The sequence below is a fragment of the Staurois parvus genome, unplaced genomic scaffold (genome assembly GCF_062004578.1).
Source record: "Staurois parvus isolate SC_StPar_1 unplaced genomic scaffold, SC_StPar_1.0 ptg000371l, whole genome shotgun sequence".
Lineage (NCBI taxonomy): Eukaryota > Metazoa > Chordata > Amphibia > Anura > Ranidae > Staurois > Staurois parvus.
The window spans coordinates 4,189,493-4,213,989 of NW_028318167.1; the positions used below are offsets into that span (position 1 = coordinate 4,189,493).

A 24,497-nucleotide genomic window follows, 5' to 3' on the forward strand; every position below is an offset into this window, starting at 1 on the left:
CAACAATTAGCCTTCATATATCAAGTGTCCAAATTCCGATATAAAATGCCTACTGAAGGAAAGGTTATTCTCATAACTGCATTAGTAAGACTATGGGGTCATCATTCGATTCCCTTTATGTCCCAAGTTCAGGAGGACCAGCAAACAATAAAGTCATTCAGAATTCATTATGGATATCCACAACTAAACCTGTGAATGAAGCAAGTTATACAAAAATTTACGCCACCGAGTTGGACTGGTGTATAACCATCATTAAAGTCTAAGGCTATGCGTACGTTCGTTAATGATCTGTAGGCAAATTGCACTGTCCTTTAGATCTTAATTATACCCCCACACATCGGCAAAAATGCCACCATTTTTGCATGCAAAACCACATGAACGAAAGGAAAAAAAAAAAAAAAAAAAAAAAAGAAGAAGGGGGGGGGGGGGGGGTTTGGGACTTCTTTACCCGCATTTCTGCAGATAGAGAAGCCCATTGAAATGAAAATACTGCCCTACCCACAGAATGCAAGTCACACTGCTGTAAATAGAGCCTTAGTATCAGGAACAAAATATTTCTAGCTGTTCAAGCTATCGTCTGAATTACAAAAGACATCCACTCCAGATTTCATTTTATGTAGACTAGAGGTTATCTGTGAACCAGCCCAAAGACCGATAAGAAGCTAGCTGAAGAAGGCGATGTAAACATTTAAAAATGGCAGCACAAACGTGGGGAAGACAGAGCCATGGGATCTTTTTACATTACGAAGGCCAATAAGTATCTTATTCTGTATGTGTTTGCTATATTATCCCTATGGAGATGGCAGTTAATAATGCAGAGGGGACTTTATAAACAGTCCTTTTCAATATATGACACACGTGTAAAATCAAGTTTGCACAACAGAGCTCCCAATGAGTAACGATATGCCACATTTCAAACAAAGTCACCTCTCACTTTGAGTCACCATTAAAAAATGTATTACAACCCATATGCAGTGCTATTTTGCCAAACTTGAGGCCCTCCTGGAATCACAGTGGACTTCCAAGAAACTGATGGATGCATACAGTGGCTTGAAAAAGTATTCATACTCCTTGAAATTTTCCACATTTTGTCATGTTACAACCAAAAACGTAAAATGTACTTTATTGGGATTTTATGTTTTAGACCAACACAAAGTGGCACATACTTGTGAAGTGGAAGGAAAATGATCAATGGTTTTCAATTTTTTTTTACAAATATCTGAAAAGTGTGGCGTGCATTTGTATTCAATACTTTGTAGAACCACCTTTCACTGCAAGTCTTTTTGGGGATGTCTCTACCAGCTTTGCACATCTAGAGAGTGACATTTTAGCCCATTCTGCTTTGCAAAATAGCTCCAGCTCTGTCAGATTGGATGGAGAGCATCTGTGAACAGAAATTTTCAAGTCTAATCCAGCCAGTGCTACAATGGAATGGTTGTTTAGGGTCTTTATCCAGCTGGAAGGTGAATCTCCGCCCCAATCTCAAGTCTTTTGCAGACTAACAGGTTTTCTTCTAAGATTCCCCTGTATTTGGCTCCATCCATCTTCCCATCAACTCTGGCCAGCTTCCCTGTCCCTGCTGAAGAAAAACATCCCCGCAACATGATGCTGCCACCACCATGCTTCACGGTGGCGGTGGTGTATTCAGGGTGATGTGCAGTTTTAGTTTTCCGCCACACATCATTTTACTATTAGGCCAAAAAGTTCAGTTTTGGTCTCATCTGACCAGAGCACCATCTTCCACATGTTTGCAGTTTGTGAAAAGCCATGTGGGGGACACAGCAATCGTGTCTTCCTATGGCTTTCTTCTTGCTGCTCTTCTATAATGGGCAGATTTGTGGACTGCACGACTAATAGTTGTCCTGTGGACAGATTCTCCCACCTGAGCTGTGGATCTCTGCAGCTCCTCTAGAGTTACCATGGGCCTCTTGGCCGATTTACTGATTAATGCTCTTGTTGCCCGGTCTGTAAGTTTAGGTGAACAGCCATGTCTTGTTAGGTTTGCAGTTGTGCCATACTCTATTTTTGGATGATGGATTGAACAGTGCTACGTGAAATGTTCAAAGCTTGGGTTTTTTTTTTTTTAAATAATCTAACCTTGCTTTAAACTTCTTCACAACTTTATTCCTGACCTGTCTGATGTGTTCCTTGGCCTTCATGATACGGTTTGTTCACTAATGTTCTCTAACAAACCCCTGAGGGCTTCAAAGAACAGCTGTGTTTATACTGAGATTAAATTAGACACAGGTGGACTCTATTTACTAAGTAGGGGACTCTTGAAGGCAATTGGTTCCACTAGATTTTAGTTAGGGGTATCAGAGTACAGGAGGCTCAATACAAATGCACACATTTTTCAGATATTTGTTAAAAAAAAAAAAAAAAAAAAAAGTTTCATTTTCCTTCCACTTCACAATTATGTGCCACTTTGTGTTGGTCTATCATATAACATCGCAATAAAACACATTTGTTTTTGGTTGTAACATGACAAAAGGTGGAAAATTTAAAAAGGAAAATTTAAAAAGAAAAAGTATGAATACTTTTTCAAGGCACTGTAGTTGGTCCCAAGCCCTGTATCATGGAGGACTTCACTTTCAAGGAACTGCTGGGTGCATAGTTGGACCCTAGTCTCGTAATATGTAATACTTCACTTCCAAGGAACTAGTGGATGCATAGTTGGACCCTAGCCTAGTACTATACAATACTTCACTTCCAAGGAACTGGTGGATGCATAGTAGGACCCTAGCTTCGTAATATGGAATACTTCTCTTCCAAAGGAACTGGAATTGGGTGATGACTTATGTGCTTGGCAAGATTGTACAGAAATTTAAATATACAAGCTCCAGCGCAGCTGTGCTATAATTACCGCACTTTATACTGCTAGCATACACAGAACAAAATAAAAAAATTGGCAAAAAAAGGTATAATTTGTGTAATGTTCAAAAAGGTATAATTTGTGCAACATTCAAATTCCACTAAATATAAAGTCATTAACATAAAAGTCTCACAAACATTATATAAAGTGCTCTTCTAAAGGAAAACAAACACCCTTCTATTAAGAGGTCTATTTTAAAGCGTGAACTCATTTCCAAACAGTCTGGGTGAAGGTCTTTGTGAAAGCAAGGTATTTTGAAGGTGAAACAATATTACAAACTTTGAAAGTGTGTGGATTCACAAAATATGCTTTAATAGAAGGAATTTTTAGGGAACTCTTAAGGCGTCAGCATACCAAGCCATTCTGGACAATTTCATGCTCCCAACTTTGTGGGAAGTTTGGGGATGGCCTCTTCCTGTTCCAACATGACTGCACACCAGTGCACAAAGCAAGGTACATAAAAGACATAGATGAGCGAGTTTGGGGTGGAGGAACTTGACTGCCCTGCACAGAGTCCTGACCTCACTGACCTCAACCAGACAGAAAACCTTTGGGATGAATTAGAGTGGAGGCTGTGAGCCAGGCCTTCTCATCCGACATCAGTGCTTGACCTCACAAATGCGCTCCTGAAAAAAATGGTCAAAACATTCTCATAGGCACCCTCCTAAACCTTGTGGACAGCCTTCCCAGAAGAGTTGAAGCTGTTATAGCTGCACAGGGTGGGCCAACTCAATATTGAACCCTATGGACTAAGACTGGATGCCATTAAAGTTCGGGTGTGTGTAAAGGCAGGCATACCAATATAGTATATTTGCGCAATACTCTAAGCTTTTTTTTTTTTTTTTTTTTAAATCAGAATAAATATATCTGAAGACTGTGTCCTTTAGCTAGGTATATATTACTGGGTTTTTTTTTTTTTTTTTTTATGAAGCACAAGTTATTTGTGGAGCAAAAACCTTACCACCTGCCTACACGTTTGTATTGCTATCTGCACCTTGTTGCTAGAATCTATGCATTGCAGAATGCAAAGTGCCTCCAAAGAGTATGTTTGCGCTGTACACATGTAAATGTTGGCACAAATATTTACCTGTGTACCACGTATAGTACAATCCACATACAGAACTGTAGACACAATTTTTTTTGTGCAGCTACAGATTATGAAGTTTGGAGCAGCTGTGTATATTTGCCCAATGCATAATGGATCTGAACGCATTACAAGTATTGTATGTCTGTGTGAATGCACCCCAATGGTAAACCTGATGCAGACTTGTCCGAATCTGTGGCAATGTTCCGCTCAGGATTACAGGAGCAGGGAGCCACAAATACACACAAAAATGGTTGCATAGAATTTACCAGACTCTTGTGTCTAAACCTGCTAGGTACATGGCCCTCAGTGAGTAAAGTACACCAACTGATCATGCAATCCACTCTTGTCGTGGCCTAGAACTGAACAAACAGGTAAAGCTCAGTTTTCTAAGGCTCACAGCACTTCTCATGTCATTGTGTTACCAGAGAGAGATGGGTTAGTGTGCAGAATATCTATGGAAAGTGTGATATGGCGAGAGCAATGTCACAGAACTAATAAACCAGTGTGTAGTGCTGCGCTGCTCAAAAACACTAAACGCTGATCCAAAAAAAACAATTCACACGTAAAAAACTCAATAGAAGTCCAAAAGGAAAAAGATGTAAAGTCTCTTCAACAATGTAGGTGGGAAGAACGTATTCCTACTGGAGAGTAAGCCCACTATCCCTGTGCTGTAAATCTTTAATTGCTGTGCATTACCACAGTGACCATATGAAAATAGGTGGACCCTCACCTTCATGTATGGACCTGTATAGAAAACAGGTCATACAGGCATCTCCTCTCCTAGTGGGGGTGAAATAGTGGCCTCTCCTCTCTGGATAATCCGCCTTTCATATACGGTCACTGTATCCTCCAAGAGAACCCTTTAACAGTATAGCTGGCTCTGTGGGTACAACACACAACCATATAGAGTGACCAGAGTGCAGCACGTTTCTTACAACCTCAGAAAGTTTATTAAAAATGCACTCACATGTTACAGTAGTGAAAACACCGCAGTGTGACAAAAGCTGAGAGACAATGCGGCGTCTCTGACCGTGCTAGTGGTGATCCAGTTCTGACATCACCTGGCAACTCCCCACAGAAGACAACAAATCGGTTTTCTAGTGGCCTATGTCTGCATGTTTTCTATACGGGTCCATACGTGAAGGTCCACCTATTTCATATGGTCACCGTGGTGATACACATCATTTAAAGATTTACAGCACTGACATAGTGGGCTTACTGTCCAGTAGAAATACATTCTTCAAGAGATTTTCCTTTTGGACTTTGAGTTTACATGTTTTTTGGCTTTATAAGTATGGTATGTTTAGTGTTTTTGAGCAGCGCAGCACTACACACTGGTTTATTAGTCCACACGTGATGGACACACACACACTTTATTAGTCCACACGTGATGGACACACACACACTTTATTAGTCCACACGTGATGGACACACACACACTTTATTAGTCCACACGTGAAGGACACACACTTTATGTGTTTGCAGCAGCTCGTATTCACAAATGTTTCACCATTTAATTACCTGGCAGCGCACAAATAATATTCTATTCAATGTCACAGAACTAGATATCTCCTGCAGACAAGAACAACCTGATTTACCAGCTTATCCTGCAGACAATGGATTTGCTTTCCTTATTTGCAATCAAAGTTAAAATAAACCTTTTCACCTAAATGTTTAAAGAGGAACTACAGTCAGAAGCTACAAATACTGTGGCTCCTGACTTAAACAGACAGACACTTACCAGTCCAGCGCTTTCTTCATCCAGGCCGGTTCTGTCTCAGTCTTCTCATCCCTGGTGCCGCCATCTTGACTGTGGGTGCCAGCTGCGACTTTCTGCTGTTTCAGCCAGCTCCCCACTGCACAGGATTGCACTGCATTTTCAGCTGGTCTGAAACTCATGTAAATCTTACCTAGGCAACAAAAGTGGAGGTGGAAGCAGATACCCATCAGAAAAGGGTACCTGCTCCCCCGCCCCCCCAAATAAAAATAAACCCCACACACTTTTTAAAAATGGTGGGGGGAATTTTTATATATGTTCAAAGTAAACTTTTTGTGATATTGTGATAGGAGTATGGGAGCTGCTATTGTCAAATCCTGAAAATGCTAGTTACCTGGCTATTATACTAGCCCCTGAATTAGAGCAAGTATGTGATCAGCAAAGTCACACTACATTCATAGTCCCTTCGTAACCTATTGAAGCCAGAAGGTCAGCAAGACAGCTAGGAGGACTAGCAGGAAAGTCTCTCCTGCAAGACAAATTGCAGCCTGTTTAAAACTGAACCGCAGGCAAACCACACTACCACGGTGTACACAGAGGAGAGATAAACAGAGATATTCAGGGATGTTCGATTCCTATCGCCCGACGCCAGGGACATGTAGTTTCAGGCACTGGGCAGGTAGTTTTTTTTTCTACGGGGCAAACAGTGGGCTCACCTGTCAGGTGGAAGCATTGGGGTGACTGCGTTGCTGCCCGATTGCCTCCACACAGTGCCAGCCTCTCTCCCCATGAGGTCTCCCGGGCTCCACTTGCCCATCTGCTAGAGGGCCCTTGCTTTTCCTGACCCAGAAGTGACGTTATGTCATCACTTCCAGGTCCCCATTGAGGGCTGTGAGTAGAAAGCTCAGTGATAATCAAAGACACCAGTGACTGAGACGGAGCTCCCCTAGTCACCGCATCCAGTAACAGCAGAACTGTGGGTACAAAGCGGAGACGCGCAACCTGTGTAGGACAAAATGAAAGTTACTCTATTGAAAGATAAATAATGCATGTTCTAGTCAATCATGATTTAATATACCGATAGGAAAAAAAAAAAAAAAAAATGCCCATAATGGCTTCTCTGCTTTTTATTACTAAAGAAATGTGTCAAGGCAACTCACATGCAAAGCCGTGTCCCATAGACTTTCATGCAAAGTCACCCCCTAGTAACTTGAATGCAAAAACGCCAGCCACATTTAAATACATGTAAAAAAAAAAATTAAACACTGCTCGTTTCGGTTTTCGGCCACGTGCATCCTGAATTTTCGGTTTCGGCACCATGATTTTCATATTGCCACCACTAAAATACATATATATTATATATATATATATATTGCACACACACACAAACACTTTGCAAAAAAAAAAAAAAAAGGGAAAGGGAAGAGCAGTTCCTTATCCCCATTGCGTTTCACCAGCTCATTAAAGACTCAAGGCTCAGTGGAAGGTATAATGATCATTATCTGCCTTTACAAAAAAGGAGCTGTAACTAGTGAAATTCAATACACTAGGTAAGGTGGATTTTCAGTTCTGGCTAATACGCGGTCTTTGTTGCCAGATCTCCAACACGAAAGGGATAATCCCTGATGTCAGCAAACATAATGTGAGAGAAAAGCTGGCCATATATTATACAGACCTATTGTACAATTTTTCCTTTAGAATTACCAAAAACCATATAAACATGAGGTCAAAGTTAAAGACTTTCAATTTGCATCCAATCGGGCAGGCCCTTGCACTACATAGCTGAAAGCAAATCTAAAGGAGATTGTACAGAAATTGTGCAAGAAAAAAGTCCATTGTATGGCCAGCTTCATTCCCTCAGTAGGCCATGCTGATGACCTTGGCAGAGGTTCATTGTTAGCAGGCCAGAAGATAAGTAGGCTCTGACATACTGCAGGGTTCTGCTACAGATTTCCTGCTAATCCCATCAAATTACTGGAGAAGGGTATTTGGAATACGGCTAAAAAGTTTTATTTTGTATCAGATGCCTTCCTGGGAGGATGTAAAGCGGATTGATGATGTTATGTCTCCTATTGTTACAAAGTACCATGGCCGAATCCTGAAAACATGACGGCCTTGGCCTTTCGCATAGCCTTGGCAGGTGTCCAGTCCACATTATCATCACCTTGCCAATTCGATGGACTAGATGCCTGCAAAGGTTCATCAACTTGTATGAGATCAGTGCATGGCGAGAACTTTGGAAAGCTTTTAGTAGGTTTCAAGCAGCTTTGCTGAAACCTTTAAGTAGTTCCCCTCTGAACATGTCTGGTTTTTCCAAAGTGTGAAGAGGTTAAACAAGCTCCCTACAGCAGTAATAGCAGTGAGAATGACTGGTCCCTTTTGCAGGTCTAGCTATGTAATCCAGTAAAAAAAAAAATACTGTATTTTTCACCGTATAAGACGCACCTGACCATAAGACGCACCTCGGTTTTAGAGGCAGAAAACAGGAAAAAAAAAAAAATTCTGAACTAATGGACTGCAGACACAGTACAGGAGATGACCAGAGACTGCGGACAGTACAGATGACTGCTGACCTTTGGAGAGGTGGGGAGCGGGTACCTGAATTTGACAGGTACCCGCTCTTACTTCCGCAGAGTTTTTGTTTGATCTTACCTGTTCCTCGATCCAGCCGCGCGCTGTCTTCCCGGCTTCTGTAATGGCGCTCGGCATGACAGTCGGGTGCCCAGTGCGCATGAGCGAGAAGCACTTGCGCTTTGTGATTGGTCCGGCGGCTTCTGGGATCTGTCATGTGTCCCAGGTACCGCCTTACCATTCACAAAAAGCACTGCTTCTTGCGCATGCGCACTTGGCACCCTGCTGTCATGCCCAGTGCCCACACTACAGAAGCCGGGAAGACAGCACGCCGCTGGATAGAGGAACAGGTAAGGTCCCGCTGCAGAGCTGAGCGGCCAGCCCGGTATTCTGACACGGCCGCGGTGGAAATACCAGACCGGCCGCTCCATATTCGCTCCATAAGACGCACTGACATTTCCCCCCCAGTTTTGGGGAAGAAAAAGTGCGTCTTATACGGCGAAAAATACGGTAAGTGCCTATACTGATAAATATCCAGTAATACACTGTCTCACCCTGTTCTACACATGCTCAGTTCCTCTCTATTTTTCAGCACTCTGCTAAAATTGTAGAGGCCGATCTGCCGACAGCTTAAATATTTTCTGCTGCTCAGGGGTTCTGGGCTGCAAGCAAGAAGAAACAGGAGCAATGCTGGAGGCAATTTACAGCACACACTAATTTTGGTAGCATAATTATTCATGTGGAATGTATGATCCTTACTAAAGAACATTTTCTATCAAGTTTTTATGGGTAAATTTCTGCTTTACAAGAGCCTGCCAGGAATCTGTGACTGCACTGGGCTAATCATACCTGGATGAGGAATTCCCAACCTTGTAGTTGCACATACACATGCCCTTTGCATATGTGTGAGGCAGCAAGTGGGTGAATGCCCCAGCTGCAGATGACTGGCCCAGTACAGCGACAGCTTCCTGGCTGGCTCAGGTGAGTTCATACTAGGATCCGAACATGCCCTAGCTCATCCCAGATATATTTTAATGTTAAGTACATACATGCTAACATGCACGTGTAACACTTCCAGGTATTTATTACTTCTCAGAGATCACAGTACTCTTGCTGACCATGCCTTTCACGGTTTCTCTCTCCAGAAAGACAGCACCAGCTTTGTTCAAGCAGCATCCATAGGTCAGCATCTACTTCTTGGATGCAGATACTGGCTCAGAAATGACAATGTAAATCCTGGTGCCTGTGCCATTCTTGGTTATGTTTACCAATGTCTGCAACAGATCAAGCCCCATTCTGCTGCCTCTCACCTTGTGACTTACTACAAATTTACAACATAAAGTCTGATCATTAGGGGAAGAAGAGACTGGGGAAATGCTTCCTCCCCCTGTAGCGGACATCATATCAGCCTTGTGAAAGTCACCTTTCTGGAGCTCAAGAGCTGCTTTGGTAAAGTCCACTTTCCCCCTGATGAATGCAGTAAGCGGAATAGAAAAAGCTCCTTTATCCTCTTTCACACGGGGCGGACTCCATTTTTCTCAACAGTGGATGTGTCTGCTGATTGGAGTAGAGGAGGTGGATGACAGGTCCATGACTGCTCAGTTTATGTGGAGCATACACAGACAGAGCTCACTCTTCTCTATGGGCTGCCAGCAGTAAATGGACTCTACTGCCATTTACACCCGACTGCCACCCAATCTCCCTAAACAGAGGGGGACATATCCCAGAGAGGGCCCAAGTGGGTCCTCCCAGCGAAGACTGACCAAAGTCCTGTTAGTCCCATGGCATAGTACTTTTGTACAGCATCAGGCACGACCATATACCTGTCATTACCAGAACTAGATCAAGTAGTCGTACTTCATACCAATGCCTCAAAGGTCAAATATCAGTACACGTCACTAATAGCACTTCACGCCTTGAGTATTAGTCAGAAAAATTATCTACTAAACAAATATCACTTAAATGTATGACGACAGGTCCAGAAATATATTTTCATGTATTAGGAGATAAGGTTCTCCTAACATTTCTTGGGTTTAAACCAAATACAAAAGAATAGTGAAATACATATTTTTATATTGTGAATGGACATTTTATTTTTCCCTTATCGAAATTTTATTTCTAGACCTGAAAAGAGATAATCAGGAGATGACAATTCTGCCTTTCTACAATGGTATACTGGGTTGTATTCTCTCCCCACCTGTACCAACTTAAGGGTTTGTTTACACCAGCAGCAGGCACTACATTACTGCTGTGTTGGGAGGCAGTGGTGCCCATGTACTATAAACAGCACATCACACAGTCTTTTCTGGTGCAAACTTAATTGAAATATCAAAAAGTGCCATAATATTACGGAAAGCAATACAATACCCAATTTACACAAAATTGCCTGATCCCTCTATAAACACAATCAGTGTTGATGGGGGAATCCCTCCTGCAGTGCTATTGTGTTATGCTGGCAGGGAGCATTCTGTGCCCACAGAACACAAAGATGGCTGCTAAAGCCGCCGGTAGTGATCGCATGCAAAAAAATAGGACAGGCTGGTTGTACTGAAGTTAATCATTGGATCAACATCAGTACAACCAGCCTGCTCGTAGATGGATCAAAGCTCAGATAGCCCCTGCTGAAATTTGAACCATCTATGGCTGGCTTTAGGCCAACAAGTTGTGCATTGTGATGGATTGCGTTGCACATAATTTTTTCAGTTCAGCATGGTGTGACAATCCACCACAACTAGGAGGACTAATTGACATAAGAATGTCCAGGCCCTTAAACGTGTGTAGCTGATGTCCATTGTGTAGGGAATCTGGTCCACTCCCCTTATGATTGACAGCAGGCAGCGGGTGGATCTATAGCCAATAGTCTTTTTTATTTTTTAGACAAAAACAATCTGACCACTGTCTGCCTCCAATCACAAGGACAAAGGGGACCTGATGGGAAACTAGTGTCTCAGCTTCCCATTACGCACAGCCCACTGTCAGTGTCCCTGGTTGTAGGAGGCTGTCAGCTGCGTCGATGACAGTGTCCTTACATGAAACTAAACTCACCGATTTAACAGTTTCCTAAAACAGTTACATTTAAGGTATGCTGGGAATGATAACTAACAGTTGCTTGTGCTCTCACCAGAACTGTCAAGCTGGTGTCATAGCTGATCACATGTGCAGCACCATGGCAACTGTAGAAAAGACCGAGGCCACGATGGTATCTTCCTTAGCTGTAAAAGGACAGGAGGGTTTAGTTTCCCTTTATTAACCAATGACAGGTGGGGAAGGGAGAAGGTTGCAGTGGAAAAGATGATGCTCTGCTACACAGTGTACAGAGACAGGAACTCTGCTGGTCTCTGTATGCCTACGCATAGTGTTTTTAATGACATCCAGCTTCGTTATTCCAGAATCACCTAGGCAATTGCAGCAGAAGTGGGAATCCATCTAATTTCGGTAACCCCCCCACTACACAAAGGTGCCAATCCTTATTGGGGAGCGGGGGACAAAGCCTTAAAGGGAAACTTCCCCTTTTGGATGGAGCTCTGCTTTAAAGTGGTTGTAAAGGCTCAAGGTTTTTTACCATCATGCATTCTTTGCATGAAGGTAAAAAAACCTGTGTGCAGCATACCACCCAGCACCCCCCAGATCCAGCGATGTGCAATGGAATCTCAGCTTCCCAGGACTCCCTCTTCTCATTGACTAAGACAGAAGAGGGAGCCATTGGCTCCCACTGCTGGCAATCACAGCCATTGAGCCAATGAAAAGAGAGAGGGACAGGACCAACCCATGGCTCTGTGTATGAATGAATACACGGAGCAGCGGGTAACTCCATAGCAAGTGGCTTGCTGTGGGGGCACCAGACAGTTGGGAGCGGCCAGGAGAGCCTGCAGGGGACCCAAGAAGAGGAGGATCCAGGCTGCTCTGTGCAAAACTACTGCATGCAGCAGGTAATTATAGATATGTTTGTTGTTTTTTCTTAAAAAAAAGAAAACCTTTAGAATCACTAAGTTCAGAAATAATTTTCTCTCAAATGTACAGTATCAGTTTATGCTACCCACCTGAGATCACAAGATAGTATCCCAAATGCATCAATCTCTGCTGCAAACCATGGAATACCAATCTGCAGCAAACTACTTCTGAGCCATGGATGAGGTCCAGACTCACCCAAACCCAGTCTCCAGAAAAACTAAAACATCCTCCTCTGTAGTGGGGCTACCCCTGCACTCCATGGGTTAAATACTTGTCTGTCCAGAGGACTGGAAAAGTGGATTCTCTACTCCTCCATACTTTCCTCTATTCTCCGGCAGTGGACTGCCCTTAGCAAGCGAAGCAAGGTTATGGGCTCAGAGTTGGGCTTTATAACCATCAGAGGATGTGTGACCACCAAGGTGTAGTGGAGAAGAGGCTGGGGGGCCCGGTCTTACGGCCCGCAAAGAGTGGAGCATTGGATAAGAAAGGGGTTTTTTTACATCTGTGGCAACACTTGCCATCCCTTTTGAAAGCAATCTGCGGTGGATCACTTTTCAGAGGGCAGCTGACTGGTGGCTGGGAGGAGATATGTCACTTCCTCAGTGCCTGTTTTAACCCTTAAAAGCCACAACTGTGTGCACTGTGGTTGCTGTGCAGACTTATTCACTTAAAATGGCCACGTGCAGCAGTATGGCAAACCTGAGGCAGTCAATCCACTGCTCAACCACCGTCTGTTCGACCACCACCACCACAAGTGGGGATGAACCCAAAAAGTGCATTTTGCAGTCCTCTAGACCTAAACACACAATTAACCTTTGAACTGCAGGGGCACCATCCCTATAAGGAGGTCCTGCTTTCCCCAGGGCTCTGCTGTAATATCAGCTCGCCTATTATCCCGAGAAATCACCAAAATTCACCAACAAGGCTCACCACCAAGTTCAAACTGGCAGATTTGGTGTATTGTGTGGAATGGAATGTCATGGCATTCCTGGCTGTCATCGGACAGGACTTTGATTTCTGCTTTCTGATAAAAGTGATCAGGCAGCTCTAGAGCCTCCCAATCAGCATCTCACAGATGCCCCCTCCGGTACTGTAGGTACCTGTGGTGCTTCCCAGGCTCTCCTATTCCACCGGGGAGGCGGCGACCACAGGAAACAACTTCACTGGAGTAAGCAGGAGGAACATCCACTCCCTGATCTCTCTTCCAACTAACGACCACGGACGTGGTGTGCATCACATCACTTCCAGAGTCACAGCTGTCATTCATAGGCTAGTGTAGCCAAAGATGCAGCTATTCCAGGATCTGTGCTGCAATAGCTGCATTGGAGCAAAGGAGGAGACATGTTTCCATAAGGCCCCATTCACATATCACGTGGCGAGAACAAGTGTTTCTGCTAAGTGATATTTAACCGCTTCCCTACCGCCCTATAGCACAACTACTGCGGCAGGGCTGCGCATAATCATGTTTATAGATGTGATTTTGCATTTCCGGGTAGGGAGTGCACGCGCGCCACCCTACCTGTGCCGCCATTGGCAGCTACAGATGTCGATCACCAGGTCCCAGCTGGGAGAGATAGCAGAGAAATACACAGCAGCATGTCTCCATAGTAAAACATACCTTTTCATCACCCTATGATCACCCCAGATGTTAACCCCTTCCTGCCCAGTGTCATTAGTACTTTTTATTAGCACTGATCACTGTATTAGTGTTATTGGGATGTCAGTAGCAGTTAGTTCATTACCATGTCAGAATGCCCACCGCAGTCCCGCTATAAGTCGCTGATCGCCGCTATTACTAGTATAGAAAAATAAATTAAAAAAAAAAAAAATATATATATATATATATATATATAATTAACACACACACACACACTTTTTTTTTTTTAACAAAGTCATGTAGCAGAGTACATTTCGGCCTAAATTTATGATGAAATTTTATTTATTACTGGATATGTTTTATAGCAAAAAGTAAAAAATATTGTATTTTTTTTCTTCAAAAGTCTTTCTTTTTTACAAAAAAAGAGAAAGGACATAAACTTAAATTTATGTACAGCGTTGCATGACCGCACAATTGTCAGTTAAAGTAACGCAGCACTCTATCACAACAAATGACCTGGTCTCGAGGGGGGGGTGTAAATCCTCTAGAGGGCAAGTGGTTAAAGCGCCATTCTCACATGATTCTGCATGTTACATAGGGCCAGCTCATCCACTTGTATGGGCTGCCCTATATGTGTTTGTCCCCCGAAAAGCTTCTGCTCCTTTTTGGGTGACAAGCTTCACGTGATTTTTATAGGCGCAATTTACCTCACGATCCTGTCATGTAAAATTGATGGCACAATCACATTACGTTTGAGGTGCCAGTGAAGGATAATGGCACCCAAATGTGTGCAGTACGTTTTACAGCAATTGCCATGTGATTTGGAATTGTAGGCAGAATTGCGGCAACTCTGCTCACGATTTCAAATCGCGAAGGGTGAATGGCACCTAAAGAGCACCTGTCAATGCTATCACATGAACAGCACAGTGGCTAAATGGTTAGCACTTCTGCCTGGCAGTACTAGAGTCATTGGTTCGAATAACAACCACGAGACCACCTGCCTGGAGTTTGCATGTTCTCCCTGTGCCTGCGTGGGTTTCCTCTGGGTACACCAGTTTCCTCCCACACTCCAAAGACATGCTGGAAAAAAAAAAAAAAAAAGGGGGGGGGGGGGGGGGGGAGGATAGCACCCCCGCACGCACACACTGCATATAAAAAGTGCAGCATGGGGCAGGCATGTGTATGTAAACATCAATTGCACCGCACATGTGAGGTATCGTCGGAGTGAGAGTAACCTTAGAGGCATAATTCATGGTTAAAGCGGATTGCCACCCAAAAAGGAAGTTCCGCTTTAAGTCTTTGTCCCCCACTGCCCATTAAGGATTGGCACCTTTGGGAAGCAGAGGGGAGCGGGTACCCAAATTTGACAGGTACCTGCTCTCACTTCTGCTGCAATCGCCTAGGCGATCGGAAGCAGAAGTTGTCCTAACCATAGTCTTCTGGGACACGTGACAGGTCCCAGAAGACGACGGGGCCATTCACAAAGCGCAGCTCTTCTCACACATGCACAGTGGGCACCCGGCTGTGAAGCTGCAAGCTGTCACAGCCGGGTGCCCACACTAAAAATGCCGGCGCCAGAGAGAGAAGATGGCTGGTTGAAACCAGCCATGGTGAAGACATCGCTGGACCGAGGGACAGGTAAGTGGCTGTATTTTAAAAGTCAGCAGCTACAGTTTTTGTAGCTACTGACTTTTTTTTTCCCCGGTGGAACTCCGCTTTAACCACCTCCCGTCCGCCATATAAGGAAATGACGGTAGCAAGGCGGTTCTCTCGTACTGGGAGGACGTCATCTGACGTCCTCCCACTCTAACCGCACGTACGTGACCCCAGGGGCATGCAGTGCGGCGATCGGTTGTGTGCTGTGTCCCTGGGACACAGTGGATGACCGATCAGCAGAAAGAGCCGATGACTTCGGCTCTGTCATGTGTTCAGCTGTGTCCAATCACAGCTGATCGCATGTAAGTAAGGAAATGCCGATTATCAGCATTTCTCTCCTCACGAGCTGTCACACTGACAGCTTGTGAGGAGAGGAGAGCCAGTAATCAGCAGTGTAGAGGATCTACACTGATCATCAGGGTACTGATGATCAGTGCCACCTGTCAGTGCCCATCAATGCCGCCTGTCAGTGCCCATCTGAGCAGCCTGTCAGTGCCACCTTTGAATGCTAATCAGTGCCATATATGAGTACTGCCTTTCAGTGCCATCAGTAATGTCTGGGAATGCCCACCAGTGATGCATGTCAATGCCCATCAGTGCAGCCTCATTAGCACACATCAGTGAAGGAGAAAAATTACTCATTTACCAAAATTTTATAACACAAACTAAGAAAAAAAAAACTTTTTTTCCCCCAATATTTTCAGTTGTTTTTGGTTTATCAAAAAAGAAAATAACCCAGTGGTGATTAAATGCTGCCAAAAGAAAGCTGTCTCAAAAAAAAATGATAAACATTTCATATGGGTTCAGTGTTGCATGACCGTGCAATTGTCAAAGTGCGACAGCGCTGAAAGCTAAAAATTGGCCTGGGCAGGAAGGGGGTGAAAGTGCCCGATAGCTAAGTGGTTAACTCTGAACTGATGAGCTGTAAAGGCTTTTAGAGCGCCCCCTATGGAGAATTCTGGGTACTGTAGTTTCATGCGATTCCTCGGACATGCGCAGTTCTAAGCCTCGACACGTCTGGTATCTATTTACTCGGCAATATCTCATATTTTACATTTTACTAAACATTGGGTATAATATTGGGCTTGTTTGCACTATTTATTTTTCCTAAAAATCCATTTGATAAATAGCTGCGCAAACATCAGGCAACATGACATTGCAACTACCTCCATTTTATTCCCCTGGGTCTCGGCGTTCAGAGAAGAGGCACCTTTTGATGGGTTTATGGGGGGGGGGGGCAGATGTTCCCCATGTGTGCATACAATGAAGCCCTTGACCCCGCGGAGAAGGGGTTAATGAGGAGCCCGGAGATGTCCCCGACCCCCACTCACCGATCACCGGTCTGTCATTGATGGGAGGGTCGCTGCTGATGACAGACGAGCTCCAGGATCGGCAGAAGAGCAGCACAACCAGCAGCAGCATCAGCGCCGCCGAGCCCATGGTGACGGAGTGTAGGAGGATCCGCTCCTTCCTGACGGCCAACGTCCAGTACAGCCTCCCGGGCAGCTGGCACAGGCTAGAATGTGACGAGTCCTGAGGACACCCGGACAGCAGCCATCCTCCCCGCCCTCTCCTCTTCCGCCCCAATTCACAACCACAAATCCCGCATTGCATCAGAGAGCCCGTCCGCCGCTACAGAGCAATGGAGGCTGGAGGGAGCGTCCTCCTTCCCTGCTGAGCCCGCCCTCCACCATTCACCGAGCTGCCCTCCACCATTCACCGAGCTGCCCCATACCGCCCACTGCTCGGGGATCCGCCCACACTGGTGCCTGACTGCGAGGAATGATAACAGGCAGAGGTGACAATTATTATCTACTGAACCCACAGCAGCTGTGTGTAGTAACCAATCAGGTTCCATCTCCGCCTGTACAGTATAGCTTTGATAATGAAAGGTAGACGCTGATTGGTAGCCATGCACAGCTGCTCCAGCCTTAGGAAATTCCCTTTGTCCCCTGGCCATCCCCCCTGCAGCTGCCTGTTAGGCCCTGTTCACACTTGGCGACTTGGAATCGCAATTCTGCCAATCGTGCAGCTAAATGCACAACGCACATCTGGGGCTATTCATTCTTAATGACACCGTAAATGTGGTGAAGTTTTGCCACGATTGTAGCATAGCAGACTTTGTGCAAGAATTGCGGCAAAACGTGTGTTTAAAGATTGCACAAAACCCATCACCCAGAGAGGTGCATGAGCCTCAATTATACAAACACGTATAGAGCCATCCATTCCAGTGACTGGGCTGCCTATACACAGCGTGTGGAAATCACACTAGAAACATCACGAGCGGGATAGCCAGTTCCTGTGCTGCGCGGCATGTGAACAGAGCCTTATAGACAAGGGAACCGGAGACCTCTGACGTAACTTGTCTGATCATCACCAAATCTACTGAAGAAACTGCTTCATATGTTCCCACATTTCCTTAAATCAGAACTCCCCAAATTGTGCTACTATTCCTCCCACTGACACCATTTATGAGGGACTATTCCTCCCACTGACACTGTCCATGACGGACTATTCCTCCCACTGACACCATTTATGAGGGACTATTCCTCCCACTGACACCATCCATGACAGACTATTCCTATCACTGACACCATTTATGAGGGACTATTCCTCTCAGTGACACCATCCATGAGGAGATTTTCCTCCCACAGACACCATTGATGGGACACTATTTCTCACTCTGGTACCAACGCTAGGGCCCTATTCCTTCCACTGACACCATCCATGACAGGATATTGTTTCAATTGACACCAATAAAGGAGCATTATTCCTCTTAGTGACACCAACTATGGGACATTCCTTCCACTGACACCAACCATGAGGAGATGTTCTTCCCACTGATGTCAATGAAGGGGCACTAGTTTCCATTCAATGGACACCAGGGGCACTTCCTTTTTTATTCTGCATGCTCAGTCTGTCCTGTATATAATTGCCTTCTTGCACTTGATTTTCCTGTTTGTTGCTCAATATTTCTGGCTAACTTACTATTATAGTGAGATGAGATGATGAAAAAAGTTTATATATGAGAAATAGTGACCTATCATTGTTGTCAGTGGGAGGAATAGTGCCCCATCATTGGTGTCAGTAGGATGATTAGTGTCCCATCATTGGTGTCAGTGGGAGGAATAGTGCCCCATCATTGGTGTCAGTGGGATGAATAGTGTTCCATCACTGGTGTCAGTGTGAGGAATAGTGCCCCATCATTGGTGTGAGTAGGATGATTAGTGTCCCATCATTGGTGTCAGTGGGAGGAATAGTGCCCCATCATTGGTGTGAGTAGGATGATTAGTGTCCCATCATTGGTGTCAGTGGGAGGAATAGTGCCCCATCATTGGTGTGAGTAGGATGATTAGTGTCCCATCATTGGTGTCAGTGGGAGGAATAGTGCCCCATCATTGGTGTCAGTGGGAGGAATAGTGCCCCATCATTGGTGTCAGTGGGAGGAATAGTGCCCCATCATTGGTGTGAGTAGGATGATTAGTGTCCCATCATTGGTGTCAGTGGGAGGAATAGTGTCCCATCGTTGGTGTCAGTGGGAGGAATAGTGCCCCATCATTGGTATCAGTGTGAGGAATAGTGCCTCATCATTGGTGTCAGTAGGATGATTAGTGTCCCATCATTGGTGTCAGTGGGAGGAATAGTGCCCCATCATTGGTGTCAGTGGGATGAATAGTGTTCCATCACTGGTGTCAGTGTGAGGAATCGTGCCCCATCATTGGTGTGAGTAGGATGATTAGTGTCCCATCATTGGTGTCAGTGGGAGGAATAGTGTCCCATCGTTGGTGTCAGTGGGAGGAATAGTGCCCCATCATTGGTGTCAGTGTGAGGAATAGTGCCCCATCATTGGTGTGAGTAGGATGATTAGTGTCCCATCATTTAATATAAAATAAGTATGCAGCGCTAATATGAGTGTAATCAAGTGAAGAGGCAAATAAATCAATAATGCACAATAACATATGTTAAATATGTTAAATAAATTAAATAACTCAGTCCTTATAGTAAAGTGATTAAGTGCAGGTGTTCCAAAAGTCCATGATCAAGGATAAACGTGACTCTTGTGTTGTTGTGAAAGTACAAACAATGCACTAACCAGATAGCGCATTAATTGCGCATAGAGCAATTAAGACCTTCTCCTGGTGCTCTGGACTTGTGATACCAGACAGATGTCATCAGCAAGTCGGCCACTAGATGTCATCAGTCTAGGTGTATTCTTAAGCATTCACCAGGGCCATCATCAGCAGGAGGAAAGGGAAGTCATATATCATCCAAATCCTCAGGAACCTTCAAAAACGAGCTCACATGGAAATAATGAGCCCCAAGAAAGCTTCTGATAGTGCAGTAGGTCTTTAATGGTCAAAATTCCAGCATAAACAAATAAATAAAAAACTTACATCCGGATCTGATATGGCAACCAATCAGGATGGCCTTGCGGTATATGCACACAGGTCAGGGGCACCTCCCTGACGCGTTTTGTGTAAAAACACTTCCTCAGATGCGTCAGTAGGATGGTTAGTGTCCCATCATTGGTGTCAGTGGGAGGAATAGTGCCCCATCATTGGTGTCAGTGGGATGAATAGTGTTCCATCACTGGTGTTAGTGTGAGGAATAGTGCCCCATCATTGGTGTAAGTAGGATGATTAGTGTCCCATCATTGGTGTCAGTGGGAGGAATAGTGCCCCATCATTGGTGTCAGTGGGATGAATAGTGTTCCATCACTGGTGTCAGTGGGAGGAATAGTGCCTCATCATTGGTGTCAGTAGGATGATTGCTGTACCATCATTGGTGTCAGTGGGAGGAATAGTGCCCCATCATGGGTGTCAGTGGGATGAATAGTGTTCCATCACTGGCGTCAGTGAGAGGAATAGGGCCCCATTGTCAGTGGCAGGAACGTTGCCCCACTTTTGCATAGTTGGGGGGAAATAATGCCCCAAGGGCCAGATAAAAGCAATTGATTTATTGGGTTATTGGTTGATTATTGATTCTGTTCATGTTCATATTTGGTATCATTTTCACAGTTCATCTGTACTGAGTGCATGCACAACCAAAGTGCTGCTTCACTTTCTCACATATTATTTCACTCCCAGGAGTGTTGGATTCTGCAGAATCTTCATCTGGTGGTTTCTCTTTTCTGCAATGCTCAGTAGAGTCACTTGAACCCTTAGTAGATGTTTTCTCGGATTTTGCCTACACAACCTCTTTGCCTATTCACATCTATATGTGTAAAGGCACAATAACGAATGTGCAAAGACTGGCCTTTGTTGTACAATGATGCTAGTCGCTAGAAGGCTCTTCAGACAACCATACTCATAATCATTCAGGTCATATTACAGGAACAGCCGATGCTTGATGGCCTTTTTTATCCTGCATGCTCGGTCTGTCCTGTAAATAATTGCCTTCCTGCACTTGATTTTACTGTTTGTTGCTTAATATTTCTGGCCGCCTGTCAACCATTCCCCATAGATAACAAAGTTCTTTTCTGGGCGTAACGTTTAATAAGAATCCGGCTGTGCCCCTGTGCCAGGACATCTTTAGTTTCACATAAACAACTAACTTGAGAAAGCAGATTTATTATTATGATGAGATGATGAGAAGAGGTATTTAGCAGTTTATATTTACTACAATAATCACATTTCTATGTAGTGTGTACTGTGGGAGACCAGATATAGTGAGTGCAGGGTCCGGGAAGACCAGATATAGTGAATGCAGGGTCCGGGGAGACCAGATATAGTGAATGCAGGGTCCGGGGAGACCAGATATAGTGAATGCAGGGTCCGGGGAGACCAGATATAGTGAATGCAGGGTCCTGGGAGACCAGATATAATGAATGCAGGGTCCGGGGAGACTAGATATAGTGAATGCAGGGTCCGGGGAGACCGGATATAGTGAATGCAGGGTCCGGGGAGACCGGATATAGTGAATGCAGGGTCCGGGTAGACCGGATATAGTGAATGCAGGGTCCGGGGAGACCAGATATAGTGAATGCAGGGTCCGGGGAGACCGGATATAGTGAATGCAGGGTCCGGGGAGACCAGATATAGTGAATGCAGGGTCCTGGGTTTAGTAACACTTTAATATCACTTTAATGCCCCTTTACATGGATGGCCAGTGGCAAGAACACCCAGACAGCTAAAAACATCACACGTATCTAGTGATGAGCTCAGAAGTTAGCTAGCATTGCGTGGCCAAGTAGCTGTGGGGGAAGATTCCCTGCCCACAGCTGATGTACACAACGGGGCGGGGAACATGTCATTGTTCCTGAGCAGATGTTACCAACAGACCTTCTGACTGTCAATAACATAACTAATGTCCATATAGTTCCTTAGAAAAGACCACCTGAACAAAGACTGTTATTCCTGCTTTCTTGTGGCAAACATGCTGAAGAAGCAATAAACAGGCTTGGGCTTACTTGGATAGCAAATGTACCCACTGTTATCTGAGGACCTTTTATTTTAATCTTCTCAGCTTGTCCAACAAGATAATCTCAATGTCCAAATGTCTGATGCCATTTCATTGTAAAGCCTAATACACACAATCAGAAAATCGTACAAAAAAATACCACTTTCAAAGTGATCGTACGATAAACTGATCATTATTATTATTATACAGTATTTATATAGCGCCAATAGCTCGCTCAGCGCTGTACATTACAATGGGAGATAATACATGAGACAGTACAATGATAATACAGTGTGATACATGAGGGGTTCAAGGGCCCTGCTCCTTGGAGCTTACAATCTAGGAGGGAGGGGATAGTGGTACGGGAGGAAAAGCTGTGGGGGATGGAGTGGTGGGAAGAGAGGAGGAGATCGGCAGTTAGCAGGGGGTGGGGTAGGCTTCCCTGAATAGGTGGGTTTTCGGGTGCGCCTAAAGGAGAGGAGAGTAGGTGATAGTCTGATGGATTGGGGTAGGGAGTTCCAGAGGATGGGTGATACCCTGGAGAAGTCCTGGAGGCGGGCATGGGAGGAGGAGACCAAGGAGCTAGAGAGAAGGAGGTCTTGTGAGGAGCGGAGAGTGCATGTTGGGTGGTATTTGGATATTAGGTCGGAGATGTAGTTTGGGGCGATATTATGGAAAGCTTTGTACGTCAGTGATAGCATTTTGAATTTAATCCGTTGGACAATCGGGAGCCAGTGGAGGGATTGGCAGAGGGGGGTGGCGGAGACAGAGCGGTTGGTAAGGTGGATGAGTCTGGCTGCTGTATTCAGGATCGACTGAAGCGGGGATAGCTTGCGGTGAGGGAGGCCAGTGAGGAGGGAGTTGCAGTAGTTGAGTCGTGATATGATGAGGGAGTGGATGAGCTGTTTAGTGGTTTCTGGGGTTAGGAATGGGCGTATTTTGGCAATGTTGTGGAGGTGGAGTCGGCATGAGTTCGTTAGCGATTGGAATTGGGGCTGGAAGGATAAATTGAAGTCAAGAATGACACCAAGTACTTTGGCTTGCGGGGCGGGCCTGATGATGGCAATGTTGGACGTGATGGAGAAGTCAGTGGGGGGGGGGGTGCGCGGGCCAGGGGGGAAGACTAGGAGTTCGGTTTTGGAGAGGTTCAGTTTAAGGAAGTGGAGCGACATCCAATCTGATATGTTGTTCAGAAGGCTAGTGATTCGGGCGGAGACTGAGGGGGTGAGGAGGGGGGTCGAGAGATAGATTTGCATGTCATCAGCATAGAGGTGGTAGTTGAAGCCGTGGGAGTGTATCAGTTGGCCAAGGGAGGAGGTGTACATGGAGAAGAGAAGGGGCCCGAGGACCGAGCCTTGAGGGACCCTGACAGAGAGGGGGAGTGGGGGGGAGGTGGTAGCATTGTAGGTAACGCTGAAGGAGCGTTGTGATAGGTAGGACGAGAGCCAGGAGAGAGCGGAGTCTTTGAGGCCAAGGGAGTATAGTTTTTTGAGGAGGAGGGGGTGGTCGACTGTGTCGAAAGCCGTGGAGAGGTCGAGGAGTAGGAGCACTGAATAGTGGCCACTAGCTTTGGCGGTTAGCAGGTCATTGGTTAATTTAGGTTAGGCAGTTTTGGTGGAGTGTAGGGGACGGAAGCCGGACTGTAGGGGATCGAGGAGGTTGTTGTCATTGAGGTGGGGGCTTAGGCGATTGTAGACTAAGCGCTCGAGGAGTTTGGATGTAAATGGCAGCAGGGAGATGGGTCTAAGGTTGTTCGGGTCAGTGGGGTCCAGGCAGGGCTTTTTGAGTATGGGAGTGATGTGTGCATGTTTCAGAGGGGAGGGCAATGCGCCAGAAGAGAGGGAGAGATTAAAGATGTGGGTGAGGGAGCGTAAGATGGAGGAGGAGGGAGGTCGTAGGAGCTGAGAGGGGACAGGGTCGAGGGGCAGGTGGGTATCATTAGTACACAGCTTTTGAGAGCCAATCAGGACAGGTCGTGCAATATTATCCGAAGGTACAAGCACGGAAATTTTCTCATACAATACCAGATTGTACGATTTTCCTTAATGATTAACCGTTAATCAGTACAGTTTTCGACCAAAAATACAACACAAATATAATACATTACATCACTTCCGAATTTTTATTCTGTCACATTTTCTTAACTTTAGTGACCTCTTCATTTTTAATATGGAGACAAGCATGCAAAAAAAAACACCCATTCGTCTGATATTCTCATTGTGTGTTTGGGGCTTAACCAGTACTGTTCCTTTCCAGGTGTTATTTAACTAGCAAATCCGACTCATTGTCTTGGCTGTTTGTAGTCCAGTAACACTTCTCTCTCTTGACAAATATTCCTTCAAGGTTCCTATACCTCGAAGACTTGTAAGCATGCTGACTATGTTCATCTGAAATCCAGGCACATGAAGAATCATTGGAATGCTGGCTGAAAAAAGTAATATAGAATATACACGTGAAGGTGCATGTCTTCACCACAAAGGAGCTTGCCACATTCTATATAGAACTACAATGTGGCAGAAAGTGTCTAGCACCTTGCAGTGTACTGGGGTTTTTCCCACCCACTTGGACATGGTAGTGATTTAGAAGCAAGCATATTGCACCATAGAGCCCAGCAGGAACCAGGAATCCAACACTCCCAGGAGTGTTT

At 45.0% G+C, this 24,497-nt stretch overlaps 1 protein-coding gene across 1 annotated transcript in view; it reads right to left on the reverse strand.

Moving 5' to 3' along the window:
• Positions 1-17,143, reverse strand: part of GGH (gamma-glutamyl hydrolase) — a 41,889-nt gene extending 24,746 nt beyond the window's left edge. Inside the window, exon 1 of the mRNA XM_089685322.1 lies at positions 16,783-17,143. Coding sequence (XP_089541448.1) covers positions 16,783-17,065 — 283 coding nt within the window. The 5' untranslated portion in view covers positions 17,066-17,143. The remainder of the gene's footprint in view (positions 1-16,782) is intronic.
• Between the last annotated feature and the right edge of the window lie 7,354 nt (positions 17,144-24,497).